At 39.4% G+C, this 26,835-nt stretch overlaps 1 protein-coding gene across 7 annotated transcripts in view; it reads right to left on the bottom strand.

Moving 5' to 3' along the window:
- The window catches only part of ATP9B (ATPase phospholipid transporting 9B (putative)), a 227,399-nt gene that overhangs the window by 160,583 nt on the left and 39,981 nt on the right, over positions 1–26,835 (bottom strand). For all 7 annotated transcript variants that reach the window (XM_036874381.1, XM_036874378.1, XM_036874376.1 and 4 more), the window contains 2 exons: positions 13,209–13,267; positions 4,969–5,020 (listed from right to left, as the gene is read on the bottom strand). In XM_036874381.1, coding sequence (XP_036730276.1) covers positions 4,969–5,020; positions 13,209–13,267 — 111 coding nt within the window. The remainder of the gene's footprint in view (positions 1–4,968; positions 5,021–13,208; positions 13,268–26,835) is intronic.

Here is a 26,835-nt window from a genome sequence, read left to right as displayed (position 1 = left end):
AAATGAATTATTAAATTGGTCTGCTTATATCCTATTACTGACTTCTTATGAATACTTGATTTTATTTGGTATAATTGACAAGGGTTGACAGCAAAGGACAGGTTTAATGACAATCAAATGAAGATCAACTCGTGTATATGTCACCTAGGAGAGCCGCATCAAGTGGTGATAAAGTAATTGATGGGACACTGTGAGACAGGGCACATGAGTCTGTCATATGTCGTAATAAGTTACCCTGTAATATTAGCAGACTGCCTGCAACAGCTCACAAATCCAATAGGTCTGAAAGAGACAGGCTACACTATGTGCCCAAGAAAAGAAAAATAGACATTGACTTTGCATATATAACACCAGATCGTTTGCCATTAAACTTAATTTCTAAATCATTTATATGACTTAATGACTCTGCATGAAATTTTTAAGCTGGTGGCAAGATGAATAGCACCACAGAGAGAATGTGGATGAGTACAGTGCCATTTACCTACCCCTCGCCCACTAACAAGTGACAGCTGAGCTATGGTAATATGTCCCGAACACTTAAACGATAATGTCATCACTTAGGAGACAAGTGAAAAAGATATTGGCATTTATAAGAGATTGATGAAAATTAGTTCTAAAGCATTAATTTCTCTTAATACCACTAAAAGAATTGTGTGCATTCAGGAGATATTTGATCTGAATTAAGAAACTGATGAAGCAATTGATTAATTGGCATTTAAGCCATCAGTCACCAGATCCATCAACAGCTTCGTTTACATTCTAAACAATCAACTGACGGCCCAGCAGAATACCCTGTATTAATACACAGTCAATATGATGCCACGAAGAGACTCACTGAGCTGTACTGACAAACGCCCAGTGGCTATTGTCCAAACTCAACACGCTGCGTAGATTTAAGACTTTCATACTGGCTAGGGTTTAGAGATTCTTATTATAACAGACAATGTATTATCAGGGTTTTCTGAACTGAAACTGAAATATAATAAAGTAATATTAACAGTGTTAGCAGATACACAAAAAATTCTAAACATGTACGTTTAAAAACAAGGCTTTAATTTAAAACCTTAAATAATTATGTAAAGTCACACAAACAGAATTTCTAAAGCTAAGAATCCTTGATTGAAAGCAGTGTTATGACACATTTTATACAGCTGGGAAGCTGTCTGGTCCATTTTATAAAGAGAAGAAAAATATCATGAAACAGTAATCTGACATTTTAGTATCTCCATAAGAGTAACAGTAATTGTTTTAACAATTTAAATTTGACAGAAAAAAATCATAAAACTGAGGAATATAATAGAACCACAGGTCAAAACAGATGACAGTAAGGTCCTAAACTTGGAGCCACTAATAACCTTCCAGGAATATGTTAAATAATAAAAATTTAGCATACATGTATATTATGTACTTTTTTCTGAGGAACAAAGTGATAATTCTTAAGATTCTCAGAAAGATCCATGACCTCCAAAATATTAAATATCATTACCCTACAGAGATAAACTGTCCCTATAACATAAAACACAAAGCAAAATTTGAGAAAAAAAAACATTTTTAAAACATAATCAATTTGGATATAACGTTATTTATCTGTAGTTGGCACATCTGAGAGTATCTCACTTGCCTAATGCTCTAATATTCTCTTCATGTTTTGCTATCTTATTACGCCATAACAATGATATGGTGGCTGAAGAACAATTTCTAAAACTTCAGCAAAGCATTTACTAGCCCTCAGATTCTTCCTCTGAAAAATGGACATTTCTAACAATCTTCCAGCTTTAAAGAGATGGATTTTGTTCACATTTTATCTCCTAACATAATCTGTATACTCTATTTCTTTTAAGTTAATTACCTAAAGCCATATCCACATTGAGCATAATATTCTTAATCGTACATATATTCCTACCATGATCACTACAAGGGCAACTAAATATAAAAGCATCCCCTGGGATTTCCCTGGCAGTCCGGTGGTTAAGAATCTGTGCTTCCGGTGTAGGGCGCACGGGTTCAATCCCTGGTCGGGGAACTAAGATTCCGCATGCCCAGTGGTGCAGCCAAAAAAGAAAAAAAAAGTATCTCCCAAATGCAAACTTTTTGTTATTCATTATACTGAATACATTTGCAAACAAAGCCAAAGAAATCATAAATAAGTAGGGATGGCAGTGTAAAAATCTCTGAAAACCCATTCCTCCATAACTGTAACGAGAACATAAGCAAAAATTGTCTAAAGCAACTTTTTCAAAACCCTGGAAAATAATCAAAGACTTGCAACAATCCCAGGTGCATTTATTCAAGAAACACGGCTAAATCTAGCTGTGAGTGAGATGTGTGGTGTTTTGACTTTTCCCTTTCCCAGTACCGGGGCCCCAGTCAAACTCCACAGTAGCTGAGAAAACCAGCGGTCTTGTAGCCACTGAGGGGAACAAACCAGGGCTGGGACTCCCCAGACCCCATGCCCAGACAACTGTAACCACCTGACCAGGTCGGGCTTGTCTGGATTTGACTCAACCCACAGCTCATTCACTGAGAACGCGTTTTCCCTGGAATGTTTGTCAAAAACAAACAGTGGCAATTGTTTAATGTCACAGCTACCTTAGGTGGTGGTTAAAGCTGGGGTAAACAACAAGCTGACCAAAAAAATTTAAAAGAAAAGCTGAAAAATCAGATAACAAGGAGCAAAAGCTCTATCATATTGCCGAGAGTCTAGAAGGCCGCCTGCCAGTGCGGGGCTGCACACAGTGCCCTGAGAGGCCCGAATCTCTCACGCCTGGCTGACCCTGAGGCTCTGTACAAGCAAGAAGTGAAGGCAAAGGCAGAGTTCTAAGTGCCTGCCACAGCTCTGCAGGTGTTAAGGGAACACTAGCTGTTTGTAGAAGATAAACCTTGCAGCTCTGGCACTTAATACTACCTCTCTGTCATATAGAGTCCACTTGGCGACAGAATGGGAGGGGCGTCTGTCCCACACAGTCATAAGGACCCTAAACTGAGGGAAGCTCCGCCACCTTCAACAGGCAGCTTCCAAGGTTGCCCTGGTCATGGACGCAGAGCCAGTACAGGGAAAGCCGAGGCTGGAAGTGGTACACATGACCTTCAGCCACCCTCCTTCAGCCACACCTCAGGGCATGGCCCCATCTAACTGGACAGGAAAGGGAAATGGGCTGGAAAAGTAGTTCTCCAGTCTCCACCCCATGGGAAAAACAAAACCACCCATTAAAGAGCACACAATAAAGTAAAGGTATCAAGTGCACAGAGGCCACTTGATGATTAGGTGCAACTGAATTCTTCTGTTAATGGCAGCCTCATCTTAGGATGTAAATAATCATAACTACAGTTGGTGAAAAGAGAAAACATTTTTCTTCTCTTTCATGACTTAAAATGTCCTTTTAAAAGAACGCTGTTTAGGGACTTTGCTGGTGATCCAGTGGTTAAGACTCCTCGCTCCCAACACAGGGGGCCTGGGTTCGACCCCTGGTCAGGGAACTAGATCCCGCGTGCCACAACTAAGACCTCGCATGTGGCAATGAAGATCCCGCATGCCGCAAATAAGACCCGGCACAGCCAAATAAATAAATATTTTAAAAAATACAAAAAAAACCCACTGTTTATAAATGGAGAAAAAACTAAGTCAACAACTCTAAATTTTAACCATGTCCTTTCTAGAGTTTTCATGCTACAAATAATAATACATATGCTGAGCTTCCCATAAAAATATTGCTCATTTATGCAACAAAGTCAGAAATATAAGGCAGAAGGAACTTTGGATGTTACTTGACAAACCTCTCATCATTTTAGAGATGATGGAAATGTATGACCACGTGGCTAGGTCATATAATTAGAAATTGGTCAAAGCAGACTAGATTTTAGGTTTCCTGATCTCCAACCGATGGATTTTTCCTCCTTGACCACATGAGGCTTCCTTCTCATTACCCCTTGTGCACCTTCTTCTTATTGTTTAAAGCTCTGGACATATAAGTATCATTTTTTCTGTGAAGCCCATTTCAACTCACCTAGGCAAATTGTCTGTTCCCTCCCATTACCCCCACGTCTTTTATTTATTTATTTGTTTGTTTATTTATTTATTTTTGGCTGCACTGGGTCTTCGTTGCTGCGCGTGGGCTTTCTCTAGTTGTGGCAAGCGGGGGTTACTCTTCGTTGTGGTGTGCGGGCTTCTCACTGCGGTGGCTTCTCTTGTTGCGGAGCACGGGCTCTAGGCGCACAGGCTTCAGTAGCTGTGGCACGCGGGCTCAGTAGTTGTGGCACGTGGGCTCACTAGTTGTGGCGCGCGGGCTCAGTAGTTGTGGCGCGCAGGCTCAGCAGTTGTGGATCGCGGGCTCTAGAGCACAGGCTCAGTAGTTGTGGCTCACGGGCTTAGTTGCTCCGCGGCATGTGGGCTCTTCCCACACCAGGGCTCGAACCCGTGTCCCCTGCATTGGCAGGAGGATTCTTAACCACTGCGCCACCAGCGAAGCCCTCCACATGTCTTTTAATATTTACACTATCTATACAATCAGAGTATTGCTAATTGTCAATGTGTGTACTTCCATAAATAAGTAGATCATGAGCTCTTTGAAGAGAGCAACTCGGTTTTACTCCCTTTTGTATTCTAAGCAACAGGTAGCACCTGGCACATAGTAAGTGCTAAATAAATGTTTGCTGAATGAGAAATAAAACTGCAAATGCAGAATAGCAATCAAGTTTTGAGGAACATCACCATCTATTTAGATATCAAAATGGATTTGAATGAAAACATTCACTTGATATAGGAAAGGATATATTTTAAAGCAACATATTACACAGTAAAATCATTGTTTTAAACATAAACAGTTAAATGTGATTTAGAAATTAATGAATTCAATATATTATCATTCAAAGAAAAATTCTTACAAGAATAAATTTAACTTTTATCTTTCAAAATGAAAATTAAACTGCCAAAATACCAATCATCAGCAATATAAATAAAAGTAAAAATACCTGCTTTTTCTGATGTCCTAAGAAATACCATGTCCGATGGAATTCTTTGATTCTGCAGAGTAATATAAAATATTAATTATCTATATGCAAGTTTACAAATTAACACAATTCCATTCCAAAGGAGAAATGGCTCCTAAAAACAACTAAAATAATGTTATATGTCAACTCTATGCTGAAACAATTAACATTCATAATTTGTATAATAAAAATGAATATTTTAATTCATATTTTAGTTAGATCTCTAAGTTTTTTTTCCGCATCAATGAACCATGTAAGTGGCATTTAGTGATGACCTGAAAACTACTCCATTTCCTGAAAAATGTTACATATTGCCATTTCTGTGGCCTCTGTTGCACCTCAGCTCACACGTACAGTATACTAGTTACTGCCTCATGAAAAGATTGTGTCCCCCCTGTCAGGCTAAGTGACCTGGGAAGTGAGGACAGTGTTCTTCCAACAGCTGACACAGACCAGGGTGTATCGAAAACGAGACACTTACGAAAAGCTGGGTGAAAGAGTGAGTGTACAACCGAGCAAGCGAAACCCCACATATCTGAGGAGACATTCTTTTTACAGAGCAGAAAAGGAGAAAAACTCAAAGGTCACTATTCATACATTTATTTAATCACTGTTACTAATATTAGTATTAATTAGTATTACCAACAATAATTAGTATTAATTAGTATTACTAATAATTAGCATTAATTAATTAGTTGGGAAAGCGGTACAAACTAAAAGAAAAATATAATTATAACAAGAATACTTCACATAGCTTCATGAATTATTTATATTCTTTAAGACCTAAGTAAAGATTTACCTACACACAGTAAAGAAATGAACTACTTGTCAGTCAGCAAGCAACAAAAACAAACATAAGTTGTTAAAGCTGAAAGAAGATATGCTGTAGAATAGAGCTCTAACATAAAATAATTTCTAACATTTCTTTAGGCAATTGTTAAGATCTAAAGAACCTTTAGGTGAAGGGGGAAATCACAATGGAAACTAGAAAACATTGTTAATGAAATGGTAATAAAAACTCAACGTATCAACATATCATGTGTGGAACACAGCGGAAGTCAGGAAAATGATAAGAGGAAAATATACATGATTAAACTGCATACAACAGAAAAGGGAGGCTAAAAATATACAAAGGACTAAATATCCATTTGAAAGCAGGAAAAAAAAACCCAGCCAATAAATCCCGAAGAAAGTACAAGGATGTAAACAAATATAAGAGCAAAATTAATGACACAAAAAACAAAACCATACATACCAGTAACAAACAGCAAGAAGGTAAATATTTCTTTAAATATGTCCATTTCAGTAATAAGAAAAAACTAGCACTAGAATAAAACTGGTAAAAGATGGGCAAGTCCTCTAAACAAAAAACTGTAAAACATTACTGAAAGAAATTAAATGAAGCCTAAGGAAATAGAAAACACCATGTTCTGAAATTAGAATATACAGTATTGCAAAGATGTGAAGTGCGCATACACTGACCCAATCAAAATCTTAAAATGTTTTCTGGGGGGAAATGACAAGATATTCCTAATATTTACAGGGAAATGCAAAGGCCAAGAATGACTAGACAAGTGTAAGAAACAACATGGACAGTTGTCTGTACAACATAACAAAACTAAATATTAAAATAGAGTAATTAAGACAAGATGGTATTCCACTAAGATGGATGATTATATTAACGTAAAAGCAGAGAATCCAGAAGTCAGCCCACACATCTGTGGACACCAGATTTATGAGAAAGTTGGCACTGCAGACATCTTTTCAATAAACAGTGCTGAGAAAACTAGATACCCATGGGCGATGAGAAGAGATAATACCTGGCCTCTACTTCAATCGAAACACGAAAATCTATTCCAAACGAATTATAATTCTAAATGTCAAAGTCAGAGACTTCCCTGGTGGCGCAGTGGTTAAGAATCCACCTGCCAATGCAGGGGACACGGGTTCGAGCCCTGGTCCGGGAAGATCCCACATGCCACGGAGCAACTAAGCCGGTGCGCCACAGCTACAGAGCCTGCGCTCTAGAGCCTGCAAGCCACAACTACTGAGCCCATGTGCCACAACTACTGAAGCCTGGGCGCCTAGAGCCCGTGCTCCGCTACAAGAGAAGCCACCGCAATGAGAAGTCCGCACACCACGATGAAGAGTAGCCCCCGCTCACTGCAACAAAGACCTAACGCAGCCAAAAATTTAAAAATAAATAAATAAAAATTTTTAAAATGTCAAAGTCAAAACAATAAAACCTAAAAGATAATATAGAAGAATATTTTCATGACTTTTTGGTAGGAAGAGATTTCTTAAACAAGACTCCTTCCCCTTACCACCACAAATTAAAAAAAAAACTTATTACAGATGAAAAGATTAATAAGGTTGACTTCATTAAAATTAAGCATCTCTGTTCCACAAAGCACACTAGTAAGGAAAAGATATTCACAACATAAAACTAATAAAGGACTCCCATCCAGAATACTTGAAGGCCTGCAAACTGTTAAGAAAGGATAACTGAAGAAAAACAGCAAGAGATTCTCACGGCTTTTCCCAAGTAAGAAAGATATCCAAAATCATATGAAGAGGTGTCCAACTTTGTTAGTCTTTACAGAAATGCACATTAAAACCACAACCACTATGTATAATTTGGAAATGGTAAATTTAAAAGGCTGGCAACGCCAAGTGTTGGCAAACATGAAGGAATGGGAACTCTTACTCACTGTTGATCTGAGTATAATTTGATACATCAATTTGCAAAATCATCTGCAGTAAGTACTCAAGTGCAACACACACACTCACCCCAAAATCCAACAAGTCCACTCCTCAGTACACATGCAGCAGCAATGTGTGCACGTGTGAGCCAAAAGACATGGTCAAGTATGACTCAGAGGTATCATTCCTAACAGGCAAAACTTAGAAGCAACCCAAATATCCACCAACAGTAGAAGGGATAAAAGGCATACTATGTAACCACAAAATGAATGAATTACAGCTGCACACAACAAAATGAAGACTCTCATAATCAGTATTGGGTCAAAAATAAGCACCCACCCAAACACAGCCCCATCCCACTGAATTTTCTAGGCACCCTTGTTGAAAATCTATTAATCAGAAATTTAAGGCTTTATTTCTGGACTCTCAACGTTTAATTTATGCCAATTCTATACTGTCCTGATTAACGTTAACTTTGTAAAAAGTTCTGAAATGGAGAAGTGTGAATACGCCAATTTTGTTCACATTTTTAAAAACTGCTTTGGCTATTCTGAATCTCTTGTATTTCCATATGAATTTTAGAATCAGCTTGTCAATTTCTGCAAAGAAGTCAGCTGGGATGTTAAGAGGGACAGCACTGAATCTGTAGATCAGTTTGGGAGTATTGCCATTTTAACATATGAATACTTCTAATCCATGAACATGGGACGTCATTCTGTTTATCCAGGTCTTCTTTACTGTGTTTTAACAATGTTTTACAAGTTTTGTTCTTTTGTTAAGTTTATTCTTAACAATGATTTTATTTATAAGTATTTTATTCCTTTGATACTATCATACATGGAATTTTTTCTTAATTTTAATTTTAGACCATTACCCTTTATTCCCTTATCCTGTCTTACTTTCTAAGAGGCATTAATAAATAAACTAGAAACTTCAAAATAATTATTGGATACTTTCTATTCTTCCCTCCTCTCAAGACTCTGAGCAATACAGGAGCAGAGGCCTGTGTTTTCTTAACATGAAATTACCATGGGATAATGTACAGCAGTTTCTCTGACCATGACCCATTCAGGATATCTGAACTGTTTCTGATTTTTGGCTATCATGAATAATGCAGGTATAAACATTCATTTTCAGGCTTTTGTGCCAATCTAAATTAATATTTACCTGTGATAAAGGTCCAAAAGTTCAACTGCTGGGTCAAATGATAGTTGTATACCTAGTTTTTTAACAGACTGTCTAATGATTTTCCAGAATAGCTGTAACATTTGATATCCCCACATGAATTGTATGAGTGAACCACTGTCTTCACGTCACTGCCAGCATTCGTGCTGTCATCATTTTTCATTGTAGCCATTCTGCTATATGTGTAGTGATATTTCACTGTATTTTCATTTGCATTTCCAGATAACTAATGATGTTGAATATCGTTTCATATGCTTATTTTCTACCTGTATGTCTTCTTTGGCTAAATGCTTCTTTATTTTTTTGCCCATTTTCTAACTTGATATTTTTTTTTTATTGTTGAGTATTAAGAGTTTTTACATATTCTAGATACAAATCTTTGTGGATATATGGTTTACAAATATTTTCTCCCAGTCTGTTTTTCCACCATATTCACATGTTCTTTCACAAAGCACAAATTTTTCATTTTAATGATGCAATCTATCTATTTCACCCTTATATGCATTGTGCTTTTGGTGTCAAGTCTAAAAACTATTTTCCTACACTAGATTCTAAATATTTTCTCCTGTTTTATTCTAAAAGTTTTACAGTTTTACATTATATATTTAAGTCCCTGGTCCACTTTGATTTAATATCTATATAAGGTGTGACATTTAGATTATGGTTCATTTTTTACCCATGGATGTCCAATAGTTCCAGCCTGTTTTGTTGAAAGGCTATCCATCCTCCATTTTAATTGCTTTTGCACTTTGTCAAAAATCACTTGAGCATATTCGGGTGGGTCTATTTCTCGGTTCTCCATTGATGTTTCATTATCTTTGTTTCTACCCTTCTTCTGCCCTATGTTAATTAATATAGTAGGAAGTATGCCTTAACAATAGGAGAGTGACTCTTTTCACTTTATTATCCTTGTCAAGGTTGTTTTTGCTATGTTAGGGCCTGTGCCTTGCCAAATTAGTTTTAGAAAAATCTTATTTTGTCTTTAAAAACAAAACAAACAAACGAAGAAAAAACCTTGCTGAGATTTTGATACATACATCTGTCTAAGAATTCAGATACTGCTCAGGTTTCCTTATTAAGCTGGGAGATAATCTTTGGAATTTCTTGCTTCACCTTGCGTGCATAAAGGATCATCTGACCTTGACTCTGAACGGTCCTACCCTCCCAATTTCCAGGTACATGTCAAAGACATACTTCTCCTAGGCTGAATTTGAATCTGGAGAACTAGGAGTTTAAACCCGGATGCAGTGAACACTGAAGGCCGCACCATCCTCTTTCCACTTTCTGTCCCAGGCTGCTGCTCTCCCATGTTCTACGGCTACTGACGTCTATATAACACTGAGCCAAAGCTGATTAGCATTATTCTTTAAAATACCCATAAAATGAATATCGATGTACTAATTTTAATTCCATGTTAAGATAAAAAATTACAACTATCCTATAACATAAAATCCACCATGGAAATGTCCAAACACTAATTTATAAATAGGAATATGGTCAAATAAAAGAGAAATAGCTTTTCTGGTTAGTGATAAGTATTCCCAGAATTCTTAAATAAAAAGTAGAAGGACAAAGCCATTTGCTACCAGATCTCTGCTATTTCCTTATGATGATTATATCAACAGGCAAGAAAAAAATCTTTTATCACTACAAAAATCACAAAATTGGTTTGACAAATACCATGAATCTACTACTAAAAATTTGTCATTTCCCAGTAGTTACTGGAAATTATGTTATCAAACTTCAGAATACTCAATGTTTTCCAGGGAAGTAAAATATATGAAAATTTTTTATATGAAAATGAAAGTACAATTGGCAATATAAAAAACTAAATCAGGTAAGTGGTGCCACCCCTATTTTTTAGTATGCAGCAGTGCCTCCTTAAGACTAGTGAAAACATTTTAGAAGTCTTCCCTCTAGCTCTGCTACCAAATCTTTAAATTTCAGAGTAGCACAGGATACCACACACATGCTCACATATATGTAACACTGGTGTGTCATCCACAACGTGCTATCCACTGGACACTGAAATGACAAACAAACACAAAGAGGTGCAGCTCCACATCAAAGGAAAACCTTTACCTGGATGTCTACAGAGGCCTACGTCACTCACCAATCTTTCTTACTGATGGAGAAGACACCTGTGAGGCCAGAGAGACACTGAAGAGGAACACCCAGACACAGATGTAGATCAGTCTCTCACATCTACCTGTATGACTAATGAGATGGCCAAGAAGGGTGCACCTGTTACTCAGTAAAAATGGGGGGACTGAGGGAAGACAGGAAGGTGAGTGTACTGCTACGTCAAACTAAACAGCAGAGGTAAGGGAAAAAAAGGGTAAATAGGAGAGTTAAGGAGGAAATAAGAGATGAAAGAATGAAAAGGCCAAACAGTACTCATTTGATTCACAAAGAGAGATTCTATCCTAACCTTCAACACAACAAACACGAGACATCCTCCTAAAAGTCAAGAGGAAAACAAAAGGTGGGCTTCCCTGGTGGCGCAGTGGTTGAGAATCTGCCTGCCAATGCAGGGGACACGGGTTCGAGCCCTGGTCTGGGAAGATCCCACATGCCGCGGAGCAAGTGGGCCCGTGAGCCACAATTACTGAGCCTGCACGTCTGGAGCCTGTGCTCCGCAACAAGAGAGGCCGCTACAGTGAGAGGCCCGTGCACCGTGATGAAGAGTGGCCCCCACTTGCCACAACTAGAGAAAGCCCTCGCACAGAAACGAAGACCCAACACAGCCATAAATGAATGAATAAATAAATAAATGAATAAATAAAAATTAAAAAAAAAAAAAAAAAAGAAAACAAAAGGTGATGAGGCATCACTCTGGAGTCTAGGTCTCGGAGACTGTGCAACCCTTCTGCTGGCACTCACACTCTCTCTTTCCCCCTCCTGCTGGCAGGCTGGTGGTGGGCTGCCCGGTGGAGAGGCCCATGTGGCCAAGAATGAGGGTGGCCTCAGGCCAAAAGCTCATAGAACTGAGGCCCTGAGTCCGAAGAGGCACCAATTCCTGCCAACAACCCCAAGAGTGAGACTGGCATCAGCTCCACCCCCGTGGAACTTGGAGGTGATGGCTACTGGGCTGACACCTTGACACAACTTGACTGAGAGCCTTAAGGGGGACCCAGAGCCAGGAGGTGCAGCTAGGCTGCACCCAGATTCCTGACCACAGAAACTTGAGAAAACAAATGTTGGTGTTCCTTAAAAATTGCATCAAAATTTGTATGACTAACATATGGCTCAGCCATCCTTCTTGTCAGCATTTATCCTATAGAGTCCTGCAAGGATGTATGTACCAGAATGTTCATTATAGCACTTCTCACAGCAGAAAAGGGAAACCATCCAAAATCTAACAATGGATCAAAAGTTAGTAACTTACAGTATCCATATAACTGAACACTATGTAAATAAGTTGCAAATCAGTATGTTTAATTTTCTCCTTTCTGTAAAATCTGACAAACACAGCCCAAAGCATTCTCTGTGTACAGATTACTGCAATGAGATGAAGACCACTTTCCTCCTGAGGAAGAAGGCTCTCACTAAACCTCCCCACGAGGCGGCTCAGGCTGGGTATGTTCCCATGGGTTCCCATGTGGATATCAGCTGGTACCAGGGGCTCACACTCCTCTGTAAGAGGCCTTATGAAAACCTCTCATTCTATATTCTTTAAAATGTTGTTCTAGAGCCTTAAAAAAGGAAAAACAAAAAGACTATGCCCTCAGTCACCGTTACTCAGGAAGGCTGTGCGGGCAGAAACGCTTCTCCGCAAAGGCAGACAGCCCAGGCCTCCAGACTCCGGGCCAGTAGCGGCCTGTCGACAGCCACCTCTGACCACTGTGGGGTTTTTAAAATGGCTTCTTCCTACATTGACCTAAACTTTTTCTTTCTAATCCTCTTTTGTTTCCATTTACTTTCCCCTCGTTAAGTTTTTAAGCCATAAGAATTGATATCCAATAATTACATATAATACATCTGTCTGAAAAAGGAAGCTCTAGAAACTGAAACATATTCCATTATAAACAGGTTCTAACTAATACAATTCTTTGGTCAAAAGATATAATTCTGATAATGCAACAATAAACAGTTAACATGTCTTATTTTAGACAAAATATGACTACCTACACACACTGAAATGTACTTTAGCAAAACAGACTATACAAAAACCTATATTTTTTTCTTCACATATATCAAACCTTACACAAAGATGTTAAGATTTAAAATACATGTCTCAAACAATTTCCTTCAGATTCAAAAGTTACTTGCAATCAGGCTAAATGTTAATAACTGGCATATACATGTCTAAAATATATTAAAAATGCATCAACCTTTTCCACTATGATGAGGTCTCCAACTTGTATGTCTGAACTCTTAACTTGCATTTTACCTTAAAAAAAAGAAGAAGTATAATCAACTCAAGGAAATAATAGCACATCAGAGTTAAACTTTCAGTTGATAAATAATACTTTAGAAATAACTTTGGGAGGAAAAAATAACACTTTAGAAATTTATCTATACTTATACTTTCAAAATAAATTTATTTCAGATAGACACAGTCGTTAAAAATTAACTTCTCCTAGTGAACTCCCAAATACAATTAACTATCCCCCAATAAAAGATGAGCGAGAATGGGGAAGAGGATTCCATCTGGAAAGTTCTTCCCACATATGCCATTATTTCAGGTCTGAGTCAAGTTACGGATGATCAAAAATATCACTAAATAACATAATTTGATGACTGAAGCTGAGTAACATGGAGATGTAAAATCCTTACACTAATATTGTGGATAGCACTGATTGGCACATAACTGACAGAAAAAAGAAACAAAGAAAATTACATGTAAAATCACCCTCCACTAGTAGCTTTACAGACACAGGTCAGGACTGAAAACTAAGGTCTAGAGATTTACACAAGAAGTGATGCTTCCACATGGTATACTGTGTAAATTCTTAAATTGTCTCTCTAGTATCTAGTGCATTGTAATCACTTACAAAATCTAACACACAACATCTACACCATGTCAGTGCCACAGAGAGGAGGAGAGCAGCTGACGTGCACGATGGGAGACATCGTCCTGAAGCAGCAACAGGACTTGGTTCAGTTCTCGCTCCCTGTGTCTCCTCCCTCCCTGCCTCCCTTCGCCCCTGTTTCTCCCCCTCCTTCCCTCTCTCCCCACCTCCCTATCCTGGTCTCCCTCCCTCTGTCCGTCTCCCTTTTGAAACCAGCAACAGCCTTATGGATCTGCCTTGACATTTTTGTAACTACTGTTTTGACATGGGAAAAGGTCCACTTCTATTACATTCACTTTATCCTGAAAGCTAACAGAACAAGAGCTAAGTTCACATTACATTATCAAATACTAACATTACCAGTCATTACACTGACTTTTAGACCAATTCAACTTATTATAAAGCCTTATTTCCTAAATACCTCTTAAAGCAGCTGAGCATCAATAGAATCATACCAGTTCCTAACAATTTGTTTTGAGGATATCAAAAAGTTCTGTAAATATTATATTTTTGCTGTAGCAGCTGAGCATCAATAGAATCATACCAGTTCCTAACAATTTGTTTTGAGGATATCAAAAAGTTCTGTAAATATTATATTTTTGCTGTTATATTTTTCCATGTTCCTCAATTATACAATAAATAAATAAGGGCCGGAGTTACTTTTTGGGGGGGAGATGAAGCTACTTTTTATTCATATTATAAAATAGCAAAGTTCTTTAGAATTGCATGTGAAGTAAATCTTACGATATTTTCATAAGTGATAAGTATACATCAATTAGTAGCCAAAAAACATACTTGCAAAAGAATGTCTACTTTAAATCTTTTTTTTTCAGTTGGTCACTTCAAGCTTCAGGTCTGTACTCCCACTATTATGTTTTTTATAGCTAAGCATCAGGCAGTAAAGACATATCACTGATCTCATACTCCCTGAGTATTAACTCAACAGAATTCCTGTCTTATCATTTAATTTTATTTTCTCTCCTATTCTCCAATCCACTTTTCCTTCCTTCTGCTTTTTTACATTTTAATAGACACATTTAACAAAGAGAGAAAAAGAAGTAGTTGCAGTCATAAGATGTAGTAAATGTAAATAATTTTAAACTATTTTGAAACAAAGAAAACGCATCCTTTTTTGACTCCTTAATCAAGATCTTACATTTCTGAGAGATTTATTATTCTCTCACATGGTAACAGACACAATTTATATTTAATAGCCTTTAATTTTTAGGCATTAATTGTGATCGCTATTCATTTCTATGGAACTTAACTAGCAATTACATGGTTAAGTAAAACAGTTTATGGTAAAATGCACTGTTGAAAGTTCTCAACTCTTATAATATTACAACATGAACAAAATAAGAGAAGGCTAAACACAGCACAGTGTCAAACCAGTATGATAATCTGCCTCACTTACCTGTTCAAAGTACACATTTCTAAATCTTGAAGAACTGGTCAAATTGTTCAACAGTTCTGAACTCTCTAATAATTCTAATCTTGTGTTCAGGGGACTGCCTGCACTTCCTTTACAGCCTTTGTCACATGAACTCACGGACTTCTCTGTTCTCTTTCCCAAAGAACAGCGAAGGCATTGGACAGGAAAGATGGAGGAAAGCCACCCACTGCCCATGCACCTGTCCTGCACCGACAGCCCAGCATCAAGACCTTCCGCAGCCTCATCTGCACAGTCCATGCCTCCACTAACGGTTTGATTTCTGGCCACCCTTTGTGAGCTGAACTGATAGCTGATCCTAGCTAGCAACGTACTAATATCAGAGTTGGAAGAGACTGGTAACAAGAGATATTCCTTAAGTTTTACAAGTCACAGCACAGAGAAAACACACAACGGCCACCTGCTCTCACAAACCAATGGAACCATCAACAACACAGTGTTTACTGAATGGGCATTTAAAATTTAGTAACTTCAGAGCTACGCTTGATACAAGCAACTTCTAAATACAGTAACAAAGATACTTCAATGTGTACACCAGTATTTAAACCTAATGACAGTTTTCCTTAAAAATATCCTATTCCATTTACTGTCAAGTACGTACTCAGGAAGTCGTACCTTACCAGCCTTTTTCTTTTGATGAAATAGTTAATAGTGAATATTACCAAGTAAGGTAACAACAGTCCTTTCCTCTCTCTAAACCACTGCAGGTAAGTCTTTCTTTCTAGCAGTAAATGTTCCCCGCCACTGTGCCTCGAAAGTACGACGGCTTATGTGCTCCTCCTCATGGGAGGAAAGCATTTATCTAACTTGCCCCATGAACCAAGTTTTATTGGCTCCTCCGAAGAGAGATCAAAAATCACTCCAAGAACCACTCTTCTTCCTGTAGAGTGTCTAACCACGCGCCCTGTCTACCACTCTCACTGCCACTCGTCAGCGTCACCTGTAGAAACAAGACACAACTAAATGGTCGCCACTGTTATTATCTCCCGAATTCAGCATAATTCCAAACGAGCTAGTTGAAAAATTAAGGATTATGTTCATCCTCACCCCAAACCCTCCATTATTGGACAATTACTTAGAAGATAATCAGATTTGCAGCGTGTATACACATTCTTCACAGCTGATCTCAAATTAACTTTCTGGCTTCATCTACTGTCTATGTTTCCCTTTGCTCCTGCTGTATCTTAGTCTGGCACCTTCTCCTACAACCGTGTGAGGCCCTTGCCTGTTCTTACAGGTTATCTGCACTTGCTGTTCCTTTTGACTGAAACCCCTCCCTCCCCAGACCTCCTTAATTACACAGCAAATATAGCCCCATGAAGCCTTCTGTAACCTGTATAAGCATCAGCAGGATTTTATACACACCACTACACAATGTGCTTAAAATGCTATAAGGCTATAAATATTCAAACACCTGAGTGTCTACCAAATTTCAGATCCTGTGCACTTCTAGGACATTTAGTTTGTTCTTCGCAAATGCATATCCAAACTTAACCCATTTTAAAAGAACAGAAGGAGTTGATAACCATTCTACTCCTCATCAGTTAAAATGGGTCAAATGCCAGAGTGGATTGAAGAGAGCATTACCATAAAAACCACAACTAACTAGACACAGACATTATCAAATAAGGATGAAAATGCATTAATTACTTACTTCCCAACAAAACACACAAGGAGATAAGAGTGAGAGATAATTACACAACTTTTTAAAAAAGCACTTGATCGCATATAAGGAGCCCTCTAGAAGGTCACTTCAGATTAACAGGTACTGCTTCCTGGGCAGACCACCACCCGTGACATCAGCAGGTTATTGGGCCTGTCTTCATTATTTGGGTGGGAATGGCATTCTCCCCCAACTCTCTCAACATTTTAAGTGGGTGTGGAGGTAGGAGCCTAACTTAAAACAGATTATGAAGCAAAGTGGGTAGTTGGAAATGAGTTTTATACTATACTGTATTATATTATATTATACCACATCATATTATATTAAGAGAGAGACCTATACTCTGAAAAAAAACCAAAGTATTGCTGAGGGAAATTTTAAAGCACCTAAATAAAGGAAGAGATATATCTCATTCATGGATCAGAAGACTTAATACTATTAAAATGTCAATTCTCCCCCAGATTTATCTATAGATTCAATGCAATCCCAATCAAAATCCCAGCAGGCTTTTTTTAAAATAGAAATTAACAAACTGATTCTAAAAGTCACATGGAGGGACTTCCCTGGTGGCACAGTGGCTAAGAGGCTGCCTGCCAGTGCAGGGGGACACAGGTTCGAGCCCTGGTCCGGGAAGATCCCACATGCCGTGGAGCAGCTAAGCCTGTGCGCCATGACTACTGAGCCTACGCTCTGGGGCCCATGAGCCACAACTACTGAGCCCGCATGCCACAACTACTGAAGCCCGTGCGCCTAGAGCCCGTGCTCCGCAACAGGAGAGGCCACTTGCAATGAGAAGCCCGCGCACCACAGTGAGGAGTAGCCCCCGCTCACCGCAACTAGAGAAAGCCCGCGCGCAGCAATGAAGACCCAACACAGCCAAAAATAATAAATAAATAAATAAATAGATAGATAAATAATAAATAAATTTATAAAAGTCACATGGAAATACAAAGGATCTAGTCTAGCCAAAACAACTCGAAAAATGAAAAACAAAGTTGGGAGGGCAAACGCTACTGCTTTCAAGAATAATTATGAAACAACACTAATCAAAAGAGCATTGTTTTAGCACAAAGAGAGACGAACAGATCAACAGAGTGAAGAGAGAGTCTAGAAATAAACCCACACATGAAAGACAACTAATTGTTGACAAAAGTGTAAGGCAACGTGGTGGTAAAGGGATCACTTTTTCAAAAACTGGTGCTAGAAACAACAACACGCACACCTTGTACCAATACAAAACTACTCAAAAGACCTGTCATATAATGCAAATCCTAAAACTAAAAAACCTCTAGAAGAAGAAACATCAGAGAAATAAATGTAACAGAAAATCTTTGTGAACTTGAGTTTAGGTGAGTTTGGTGTCCTATCTGAGAACTAAGAGTTCTCAGATAGGACACCAAAAGCACAATCATAAAAGAAAAAACTGATACATTGGACTTCATCAACTAGAACATCAAAGGGGCAAGGAACAGCACAAAGGTGTTAGATCAATGAACTAGTGGTTGAAAAATAGCCGGAGGCAGGTGCAAGAGGGAATAAGCTACAAAGATAGGAAGGGACTCTAATTCCAGGTCAAGTGGCCCCAAGGTTATGGGAGAAAAACAGCAAACATTTAGGAGAGTTGCAGGGGAAGCAGGACCCTCAGAGAAGAGCCACATTTTAATGAAAGCAAGAAGGCACATTCAGAGGAGTCTGATGATGGAAAGGCTCAGGTGATGAAGAAACCAGAATTCCAAAGGCACGGTGAAAAAAGGGCAATGCTAAGAATGAAGACGTACAGAATCTCGTGGTGATTAAAACGCAGAAGATGAAGAGTGATTTTGAAGGCTGAGACACGAACAAAGATGAAGGTCCCGTGAGGCTAGTCCTGGGCTACACAGGCCGAGACTGCGCTCAGGCTGAGAGGCCTGGGGAGTCCAGGACCCCATCCTGACCCCGGCTGAAGCTGGGCAGGGCACAGGCTTCCCCTTGACCTCGGCTGACAAAGGTGAGGGTGCCAGAGGAAGTCAGGATTAACTCAGGGCACGTGGACCCCCTTCCCCAGTACAGGGCGGGGACAAAAGTGGGAACAAAATGGGCAGCTTATATTCTATCAAGATTAAGTAAGGCAGAGTGAAATAAAATATAACAACAAATGGACTGTATAATTACAGCCTAGGAAATAAGGAAAAAAAAGAAATACTACAGCCTGGGGGTAAGAATTATAAAGCATCTTGCCAAAAGTAACCAATTTTTACTCTTAAACATTCACTAGCAATAACCAAAGTATTATTTAATAACATTCTTAAGCAACAACAAAAAAATTAAGATGCTCAAATTAAACACAATCAATTCTTTTTTCTTTACTATCAGTAAAAAAAGAGCTGGAATAGCTTTGGGAGGAATACTGGAATAATGAAATACTACATTACGGTAAGAAATATTTACAGATAAAACACTGAATGTTATTCACCGGATAAACCATATTAGCCTCTCGCTGGTTAAGGGAGCCCAAGCCATCTATGCAGTCGCCAAGGGAGACCCCAGGGGCTGCCAGAGGAGACTATCAGGCAGGCTTTACAGCCAGCCAGCGCACACACTTTTGCCTAAAGCTGTATGCAGAACCAAACGCTGAAATAAGTATCAACAGTAATTCACTGCATTCACCAGATAAAGATTTTGTAGAAAATCACAACAGTTTGAAAATTTTAATAAGTATCTCAAACGTTAGATATTTTACCAACAAACAGATACAAATAGAAATTATATGGTATCAACAAGGAGAGGACACACTCCAAAGTGTTCATTAAGCCCTCTGTTGTTTGCATAAAAGAAATTTCTAACCTTTGTTTCCTACAGTTACATAGGCTTCTTAAATATCTATCAAAGGTTAAGATACAAAATATGGTTAATATGAATGGTTCATAATTAACAAGTTCTAAGACTCTCAATCACTAAAATCAGAAACAGTACAAAAAAAGCAGTCTCGCTCTGCCATGGACGCACCCCATGGACAAACCCCAAGTGTCCTACCTGAGTGTGTACGGTCATGTCACTATGGAGAGGGATGTGAGCAAACCTAGTTCAAGACAGTCCCTGGTCTCTCTTTTCCTCTAACATTTACATAACCCACATGATAGTGGTTTACTTCTCAATCCGCTTACGTGTGGAGACCTGAAGACAGTGAAGAAATCCACAGATGGAGGCGGCAAGACAGCTGTGAGGCTGCCGGAGGGGCCACTGGCCTAAGTCACGAGCAGACAGAAAGTTCCCCAGGACTCTTATATTTAGAGCGTTTCATGCTCCTCAGAGAACACAAGAAAAAAATGAAAATAACTGGTGGAGGGAGGGGAGGAGGGAGGAACAGAGAGGTTTCCCAAGATACCAGAATGTACTGTAAAGGAACATTTAAAACTGGCATGGGACTGGCATGGAAATTTGGATGAATCAGTGGAAGAGCACAGAAACTAGAGGAAAGGACCAAAACAAATCTAACGTATTTCTCAAAGATCTGAGAGAAGTTAGTAACTTGAATAACTGGTTTTAAAGTAACTAACTGACCATTTGAGAAAAAAAAGGCAGATCCTTTCTCCATATAATACATACTTTTACACGTAAAATTGCAAATGGAGTAAAAATTCAAGTATAAAAAATGAAAACACAGAAATACTGTAAGGAAATTAAAATAGTCACTTAGGGGTTTTCCTGGTGGCGCAGTGGTTGAGAATCCGCCTGCCAATGCAGGGGACACGGGTTCAATCCCTGGTCCGGGAAGATCCCATATGCCACGGAGCAACTAAGCCCGTGTGCCACAACTAATGAGCCTGTGCTCTAGAGCCCGCGAGCCACAACTACTGAGCCCACGTGCTGCAACTACCGAAGCCCGCACGCCTAGAGCCCGTGCTCCACAATGAGAGAAGCCACCGCAATGAGAAGCCCGCGCACTGCAACGAAGAGTAGCCCCCACTCGCCGCAACTAGAGAAAGCCCGCGCGCAGCAATGAAGACCCAACCCAGACAAAAATAAATAACATAAATAAATTTTTTTTAAAAATTAAAAAAATAAAAATAAAATAGTCACTTATAATATATTGGTATTGAATGGATTTCCTAAGATTGAAGTAAAAACCACAAAGGAGGGCTTCCCTGGTGGCGCAGTGGTTGAGAGTCTGCCTGCCAATGCAGGGGACACGGGCTCGAGCCCTGGTCTGGGAAGATCCCACATGCCGCGGAGCAACTAGGCCCGTGCGCCACAACTACTGAGCCTGCGCGTCTGGAGCCTGTGCTCCGCAACAAGAGAGGCTGTGACAGTGAGAGGCCCGCGCACCGTGATGAAGAGTGGCCCCCGCTCGCCGCAACTAGAGAAAGCCTGCACACAGAAATGAAGACCCAACACAGCCAAAAATAAATAAATTAATTTAAAAAAAAAACCCCACAAAGGAAAGGATCAGAAGATTTGCCTACATAAAAACTATAAATTTATCTACATCTTAAAAAAAATGAAAAAATTAATCAAAGATAAAAATATTTGCCCCATGTGATAAATTTATCTTAGTAGAGAAATTATAAGGTAAAGATGAACATAGGAACAACGGGGGAATAAACTTCCATAAAGGATAAGAAACAAACAGTGAAATGTTAAAAGATAAACAGCAAGCAAACACAATGAGAGCATTTTTCACCAAACTGGAAATTTAAAAAAACATGTGGCTGGGAGTCCAGTCATTAAGGGTAAGCAGCAGAGTAATGCCAGTCGCTGGAGGGAAGCAGAGGATGCTACCAGCATCCAGACAGACACGAAACGCCGTCTGCGTGAGAAGGTACTCTGTGCAAGCAAGTATTTTTTAAAGTTACATCTCATGGGTTCCAGCCCCTAATCGCCAAACCATGCAATAAAAAATGTTAAATGCTTAATATCATGAAGAAATGAACTCATACAGGTCCTCTCAGGGAGACCTAAGAAAAAATAGCAGCTACGCAGATCATGAGTACATACATCCACTCCTGCCTGTCTATCCAGTCCTGAGGATACGTGTCCACCATGATACAGCCGCAGAGAACCAAACCAATGAGGGAGTGTATGTGAAGTCTTTGTGCCTGACATACAGTAATGGATTGATAAACGTTACTTAGAGTAAAAATGCAATAGGGTATGCTGAATATTCTGGAATGCGCATTGGAAGAGGGTATTTTAAAATGCTGCTCAGATCACAGACAAGCAAGATGACTTAGTGAAAGTGACATATTGCATAGACAATATGTAAAAGGCACTAACGAGGGATTTTAAAATCTCTTGATTTTCAAGGAATGATTATTACTGACAAATGGAGTCAATTTCACTAAAAGATGACAAAATTTCATTCGACATTCCATAAAAATCTTTTTAACGTAAAAAAAACAGAGTAAGAGTGTTAACAAGTGTGGGACAACACAGTGTTGATAATATGAATCAAAGAAGCTAAAACACACAGGAATAAAGGATTTCTATACTCTGCACAGATAAGCTTCTTTTTTGGCAAGGAAACCGGACCGCAAGAGACATGTAAATATGCAAATGTTCTCCCTCACATTCTCTCAAATACACACACACGAACACACAAACACAAGTAATTTACGTAAGGCTCAAGTCACAGACATTTTTCTCTCTCTCCTATGTTTGAATACTTGAAAACATGTTAAACGACAAAATGCCAGAACTAGTAAAAGAAATAACTAAGGGACTTCCTTGGTGGCACACTGGTTAAGAATCCGCCTGCCAACGCAGGGGACAGAGGTTCGATCCCTGGTCCGGGAAGATCCCACATGCCGCGGAGCAACTAAGCCCGTGCACCACAACTACTGAGCCTGCGCTCTAGAGCCCACGAGCCACAACTACTGAAGCCCGTGCTCCACAACTACTGAAGCCCGCAAGCCACAACTACTGAAGCCCGCGGGCCTAGAGCCCGTGCTCTGCAACAAGAGAAGCCACCACAGTGAGAAGCCTGCGCACCGCAACGAAGAGCAGCCCCTGCTCGCCACAAGTAGAGAGAGTCCGCGCGCAGCAACGAAGACCAAACGCAGCCAAAAATAAATAAATAAAAATAAATAAATTTATTAAAAAATAAAAAAGAAATAACTAAGATATACTGGGAAACAATCATCACAAGCTGTATGAAGGACCCAGCAGCACAAAATTAATTCGTTTCATTTCTAAATATCAAGTTCCATGTTAGCTTTAGGTTTAAATTTGGGAAATACACTAATAGTGGTTGACATAACTTAGCCCTGCTGAGATCCGGTGGCTGATGAAAACACAAACAAATAAACAAAGACTTCTGAATTGATCCTATCTGCTAGAATACTGACTGCATGAGCTCTTTAAAAAGCTTAGTTCAGGACTTATCCATGTTTGAATCTCATCAAGTTATCATGGTACCCAACACATAGTGGGTACTTAGTAAATATTTGTGGAAATGAATTGTGAACTAGCCACCTGCATGATTACAAACAAGGTATACAATCTATACATGACTCCCTAGCAACAAGGGAAAAAAACAGCATTGTTTCCAAGAATCCAAAAGTAGAATGGCCACACAATTCAAACTCTTTGCAAAAGCTGCCAAGAAGTAGGAAAATCTATTTTATTTTCTCTTCCTTGACTCTGCCTCTGGTGCTATTCACTAGGAGATAATGAACAATACAAGTAGTCATAAAGAGAAAGGAAGGAAGGTAGCAGCAACAGGTATGGAAAATTCCCACGCAAGAAAAGCAGCTTATCGGGCAATGAAATAAAGAGCAAACTAAAAATCATTCCGTGTTCACTAAGGTCATATGCCAGAGTTAAAATATTCTCTGCTTCCAAACACAGCACCCTCAAGACGTTAGCATATTTAACAGTGGAAGTGGCTTTCCTTTCCAAAAGAAAAAAATAACAACACAACATTTTCTCAATGTATTTCTACAAGAATGTGCTTGAGAACTGTAAATATAAAAAGTTCACATGCTGTAAAATGATACAACAAATCACAGAAAGAAATCAATGCCATTCAAAAAATAAATTTTAAACTATACTCAATAATAAGCATACACATGCACTTTCTATATACTAAATTTTACTTATCAATCATTTACATCAGAATAACCAGCCACGAAGCAATGTGCCACAGCTGAAAGAACACTGAATTTGAGGTCAGAGGGTCCAGGTTCAAATACGAACTCTGCCAAGAAGGATGGCAACTTAGGGCAAATTATTTAGCATGAGCTTCAGGCTTCTCATTGTCACTGGAGATCACACCAGCCACCCCTGGGCGGTGGTTATGTGAATGAGCAGTGAAAGTGCTCTGACACACACGGGAGTCCAAAAGGGTAGCTGTCGCTACCGTCATCTATCTACATGGGAAATGTCGATTTCTCAGATCATAGGCAATGATGACCAATTTTTTTAAAAAACGTGAATTTTCACTTGCATTTGAAATGAAACTACTGAAATTGTTTTTAGAGTATGTTGAATTCAAATATTACAGAACTGTAAAAGTTATATCCCAGTCTGTCTTCCTCACCATTTTATACTATGTTAGGTGAGAATGACATAAAGTCAGCCACTTTAAGGTAAACGATTCAGTGGCACTTAGGACATTCACAGTATTGTGCAACCAACTCTGTCACGTTCCAAGACATGTTCATCACCACAAAAGAACCTCATACCCATTAAGCAGCTGCCATTCCCTACTTCCCCAGGCCACGGCAACCACAATCTGCATTCTCTATCTATTAACTTAACCTCTTCTGCATATTTCAAAAGAATGACGTCATACAATATATGACCTTTAGTGTCTGGCTTCTCTTACATAGCACAGTATTTTCAGGGTTCATTCACATTCTATCATGTATCAGCATTTCATTAATTGTCATAGCTAAATAATATCCCAATATCCCAATGTATGAACAGACCATAATTTGTTTATCCATCCATCCATCCACTGATGGACATCTGGACTGCCATCACCTTTTGGCGACTGTATATAGTGCAGCGATAACATGGGTATATGTGTATTTGTGTTTGAGTCCCTATTTTTAATTCTAAATTTATCTGGGAATATCTTAATTTCGGCTTCATTTTTGAGTGACAGTTTTACTAGCATAGAATTTTCTGTTGACGGTTTCTCCTTTTCCAATTTTAAAAACATCACCCCACTTCCCCCTGGCCTCTAAGGTCTCTGATGAGAAGTCTGCAGATGGCTCATCACCTCACTGAGGGCCCCTTGTATGTGCTAAGCCGCCTCTCTTGCTGTTTGCAGGGTGTGCTCTTGGTCCTGGGGTTTCAACTGTTTGATGGCAATGTGTCTTAGTGTGGATCTCTGCATTTATCCCTCTGGGGTTCAGTGAACCTCCTGAAATGTGTAGATTTGCGTCTTTTCTCAAATTCGGGGAGTTAATGGCCATTATTCCTTCAAATATTCTCTCTGTGCTTTCTCTCTCCTCTCCTTCTAAGATTCCCATCACGTGTACCTTAGTACACTTGACGCTACCCCACAAGTCTCTTAGGATCTATTTATTTTTCTTCATTCTACTTCTTGCTCCTCAGACTGGGTAATTTCAAGTGACCTAGGTTCAAGTTCACTGAGTCTTTCTTCTGCCAGCTCAAATCTGCTACTGAAACTCTCTAGTGAGTTCCTCTCTTCATCTATTGTACTTTTCAGCACCAGAATTTCTTGCTTCTTTTTTTAAAACTTACATACCTTTACTGATATTCTCCATTTGTTAACATATCATTCTGATATCTTTTAGCAATTTGTCCATTGTTTCCCTTAGCTTCCTGAGCATATCTGAGGCAGATGACATCGTGTTTGTCTAGTAAGTCCAATGTCTGGGCTTCCTCAGAGACAGTTTTTGTTAATTTCTTCTGTGAATGGGCTACACTTTCTTTGCATGCTTTGTAATTTTTTGTGGAAAACTGGACATTTTGAGTATTATAATCTGGTAACCCAGGAAATGAGCTATTCCCCCCTCTTCTGGGTTTGTTTTGCTGCTTGGTATATGCTATAGCCATGTATATTTAGTGACTTTTCTAAACTATTTTTGTAAAGCATGTATTCTTTGTCACATATGGTGACAAAGAGGGAGGGAGGGAGGGAGGGAAGCAAGAAGACAGAAAGGAAGAACAGCCTCTCCCAGCCTTTGCAGACTGTGGCTCTGTGCTGGGGACCCTGTCACTTAGCCTGGCTGTTTATAACTCTGCCTCAGCCTTCGCTTCCGCCTGCCCTGAGCCTAGAAATTGCTCAGAAGCAAAAGACCTTTTCAGACCTTTTCTGAGCTTGCATCCAGCTCTGGCCTTGAATGCAGCTTTCAAAATTCCCCAAGCAAACAGGGGCACTTTGGATTCTCTCGCATCTTTTCCTGCCTGGAAGTGACACTCTCGTGTGTGAACCCCAACTAATCTTTGCCCGGCTACTCTGGCTGTACCCAAGCCTTACACAAGAAGAAACGCCTGCAGCTTTTCAGCTTTCCTGCCCTGAATCCCAAGTTAGGTGAAAGACAGGCAAGCGAACTGGGTCAGTCCTTCAAGTATCCCCCAGACAGGTTAGACAGACAGACACAATGCTCTGCAAGCTCGTCCTGCTCTGTGCCCTCCAGGGCCAGGTCCAGAGCCCAGACTGGGAACATGGCTGCTGCTGTCTTCCAGGCGGGCGCCATGACAGGGAGCGGGGGGAACAAGGGCAGGTGAAAATACCAAAAAGCTTCCCTACAATTTTTAGGAGGTCTTTTCCTGGATGCTACAATCACCTGGATGCTGTAAAGTTTGACTGTTTTCCAGAGTTTTGATGAAGTTAGTTCTGCCACTTTCTGCTTGATTTGTGGAGCTGCGTACTCTGTCAT

Source organism: Balaenoptera musculus, chromosome 14, assembly GCF_009873245.2.
Source record: "Balaenoptera musculus isolate JJ_BM4_2016_0621 chromosome 14, mBalMus1.pri.v3, whole genome shotgun sequence".
Taxonomy (NCBI): Eukaryota; Metazoa; Chordata; class Mammalia; order Artiodactyla; family Balaenopteridae; genus Balaenoptera; species Balaenoptera musculus.
This window is presented reverse-complemented; position numbering and strand designations above follow the sequence as displayed.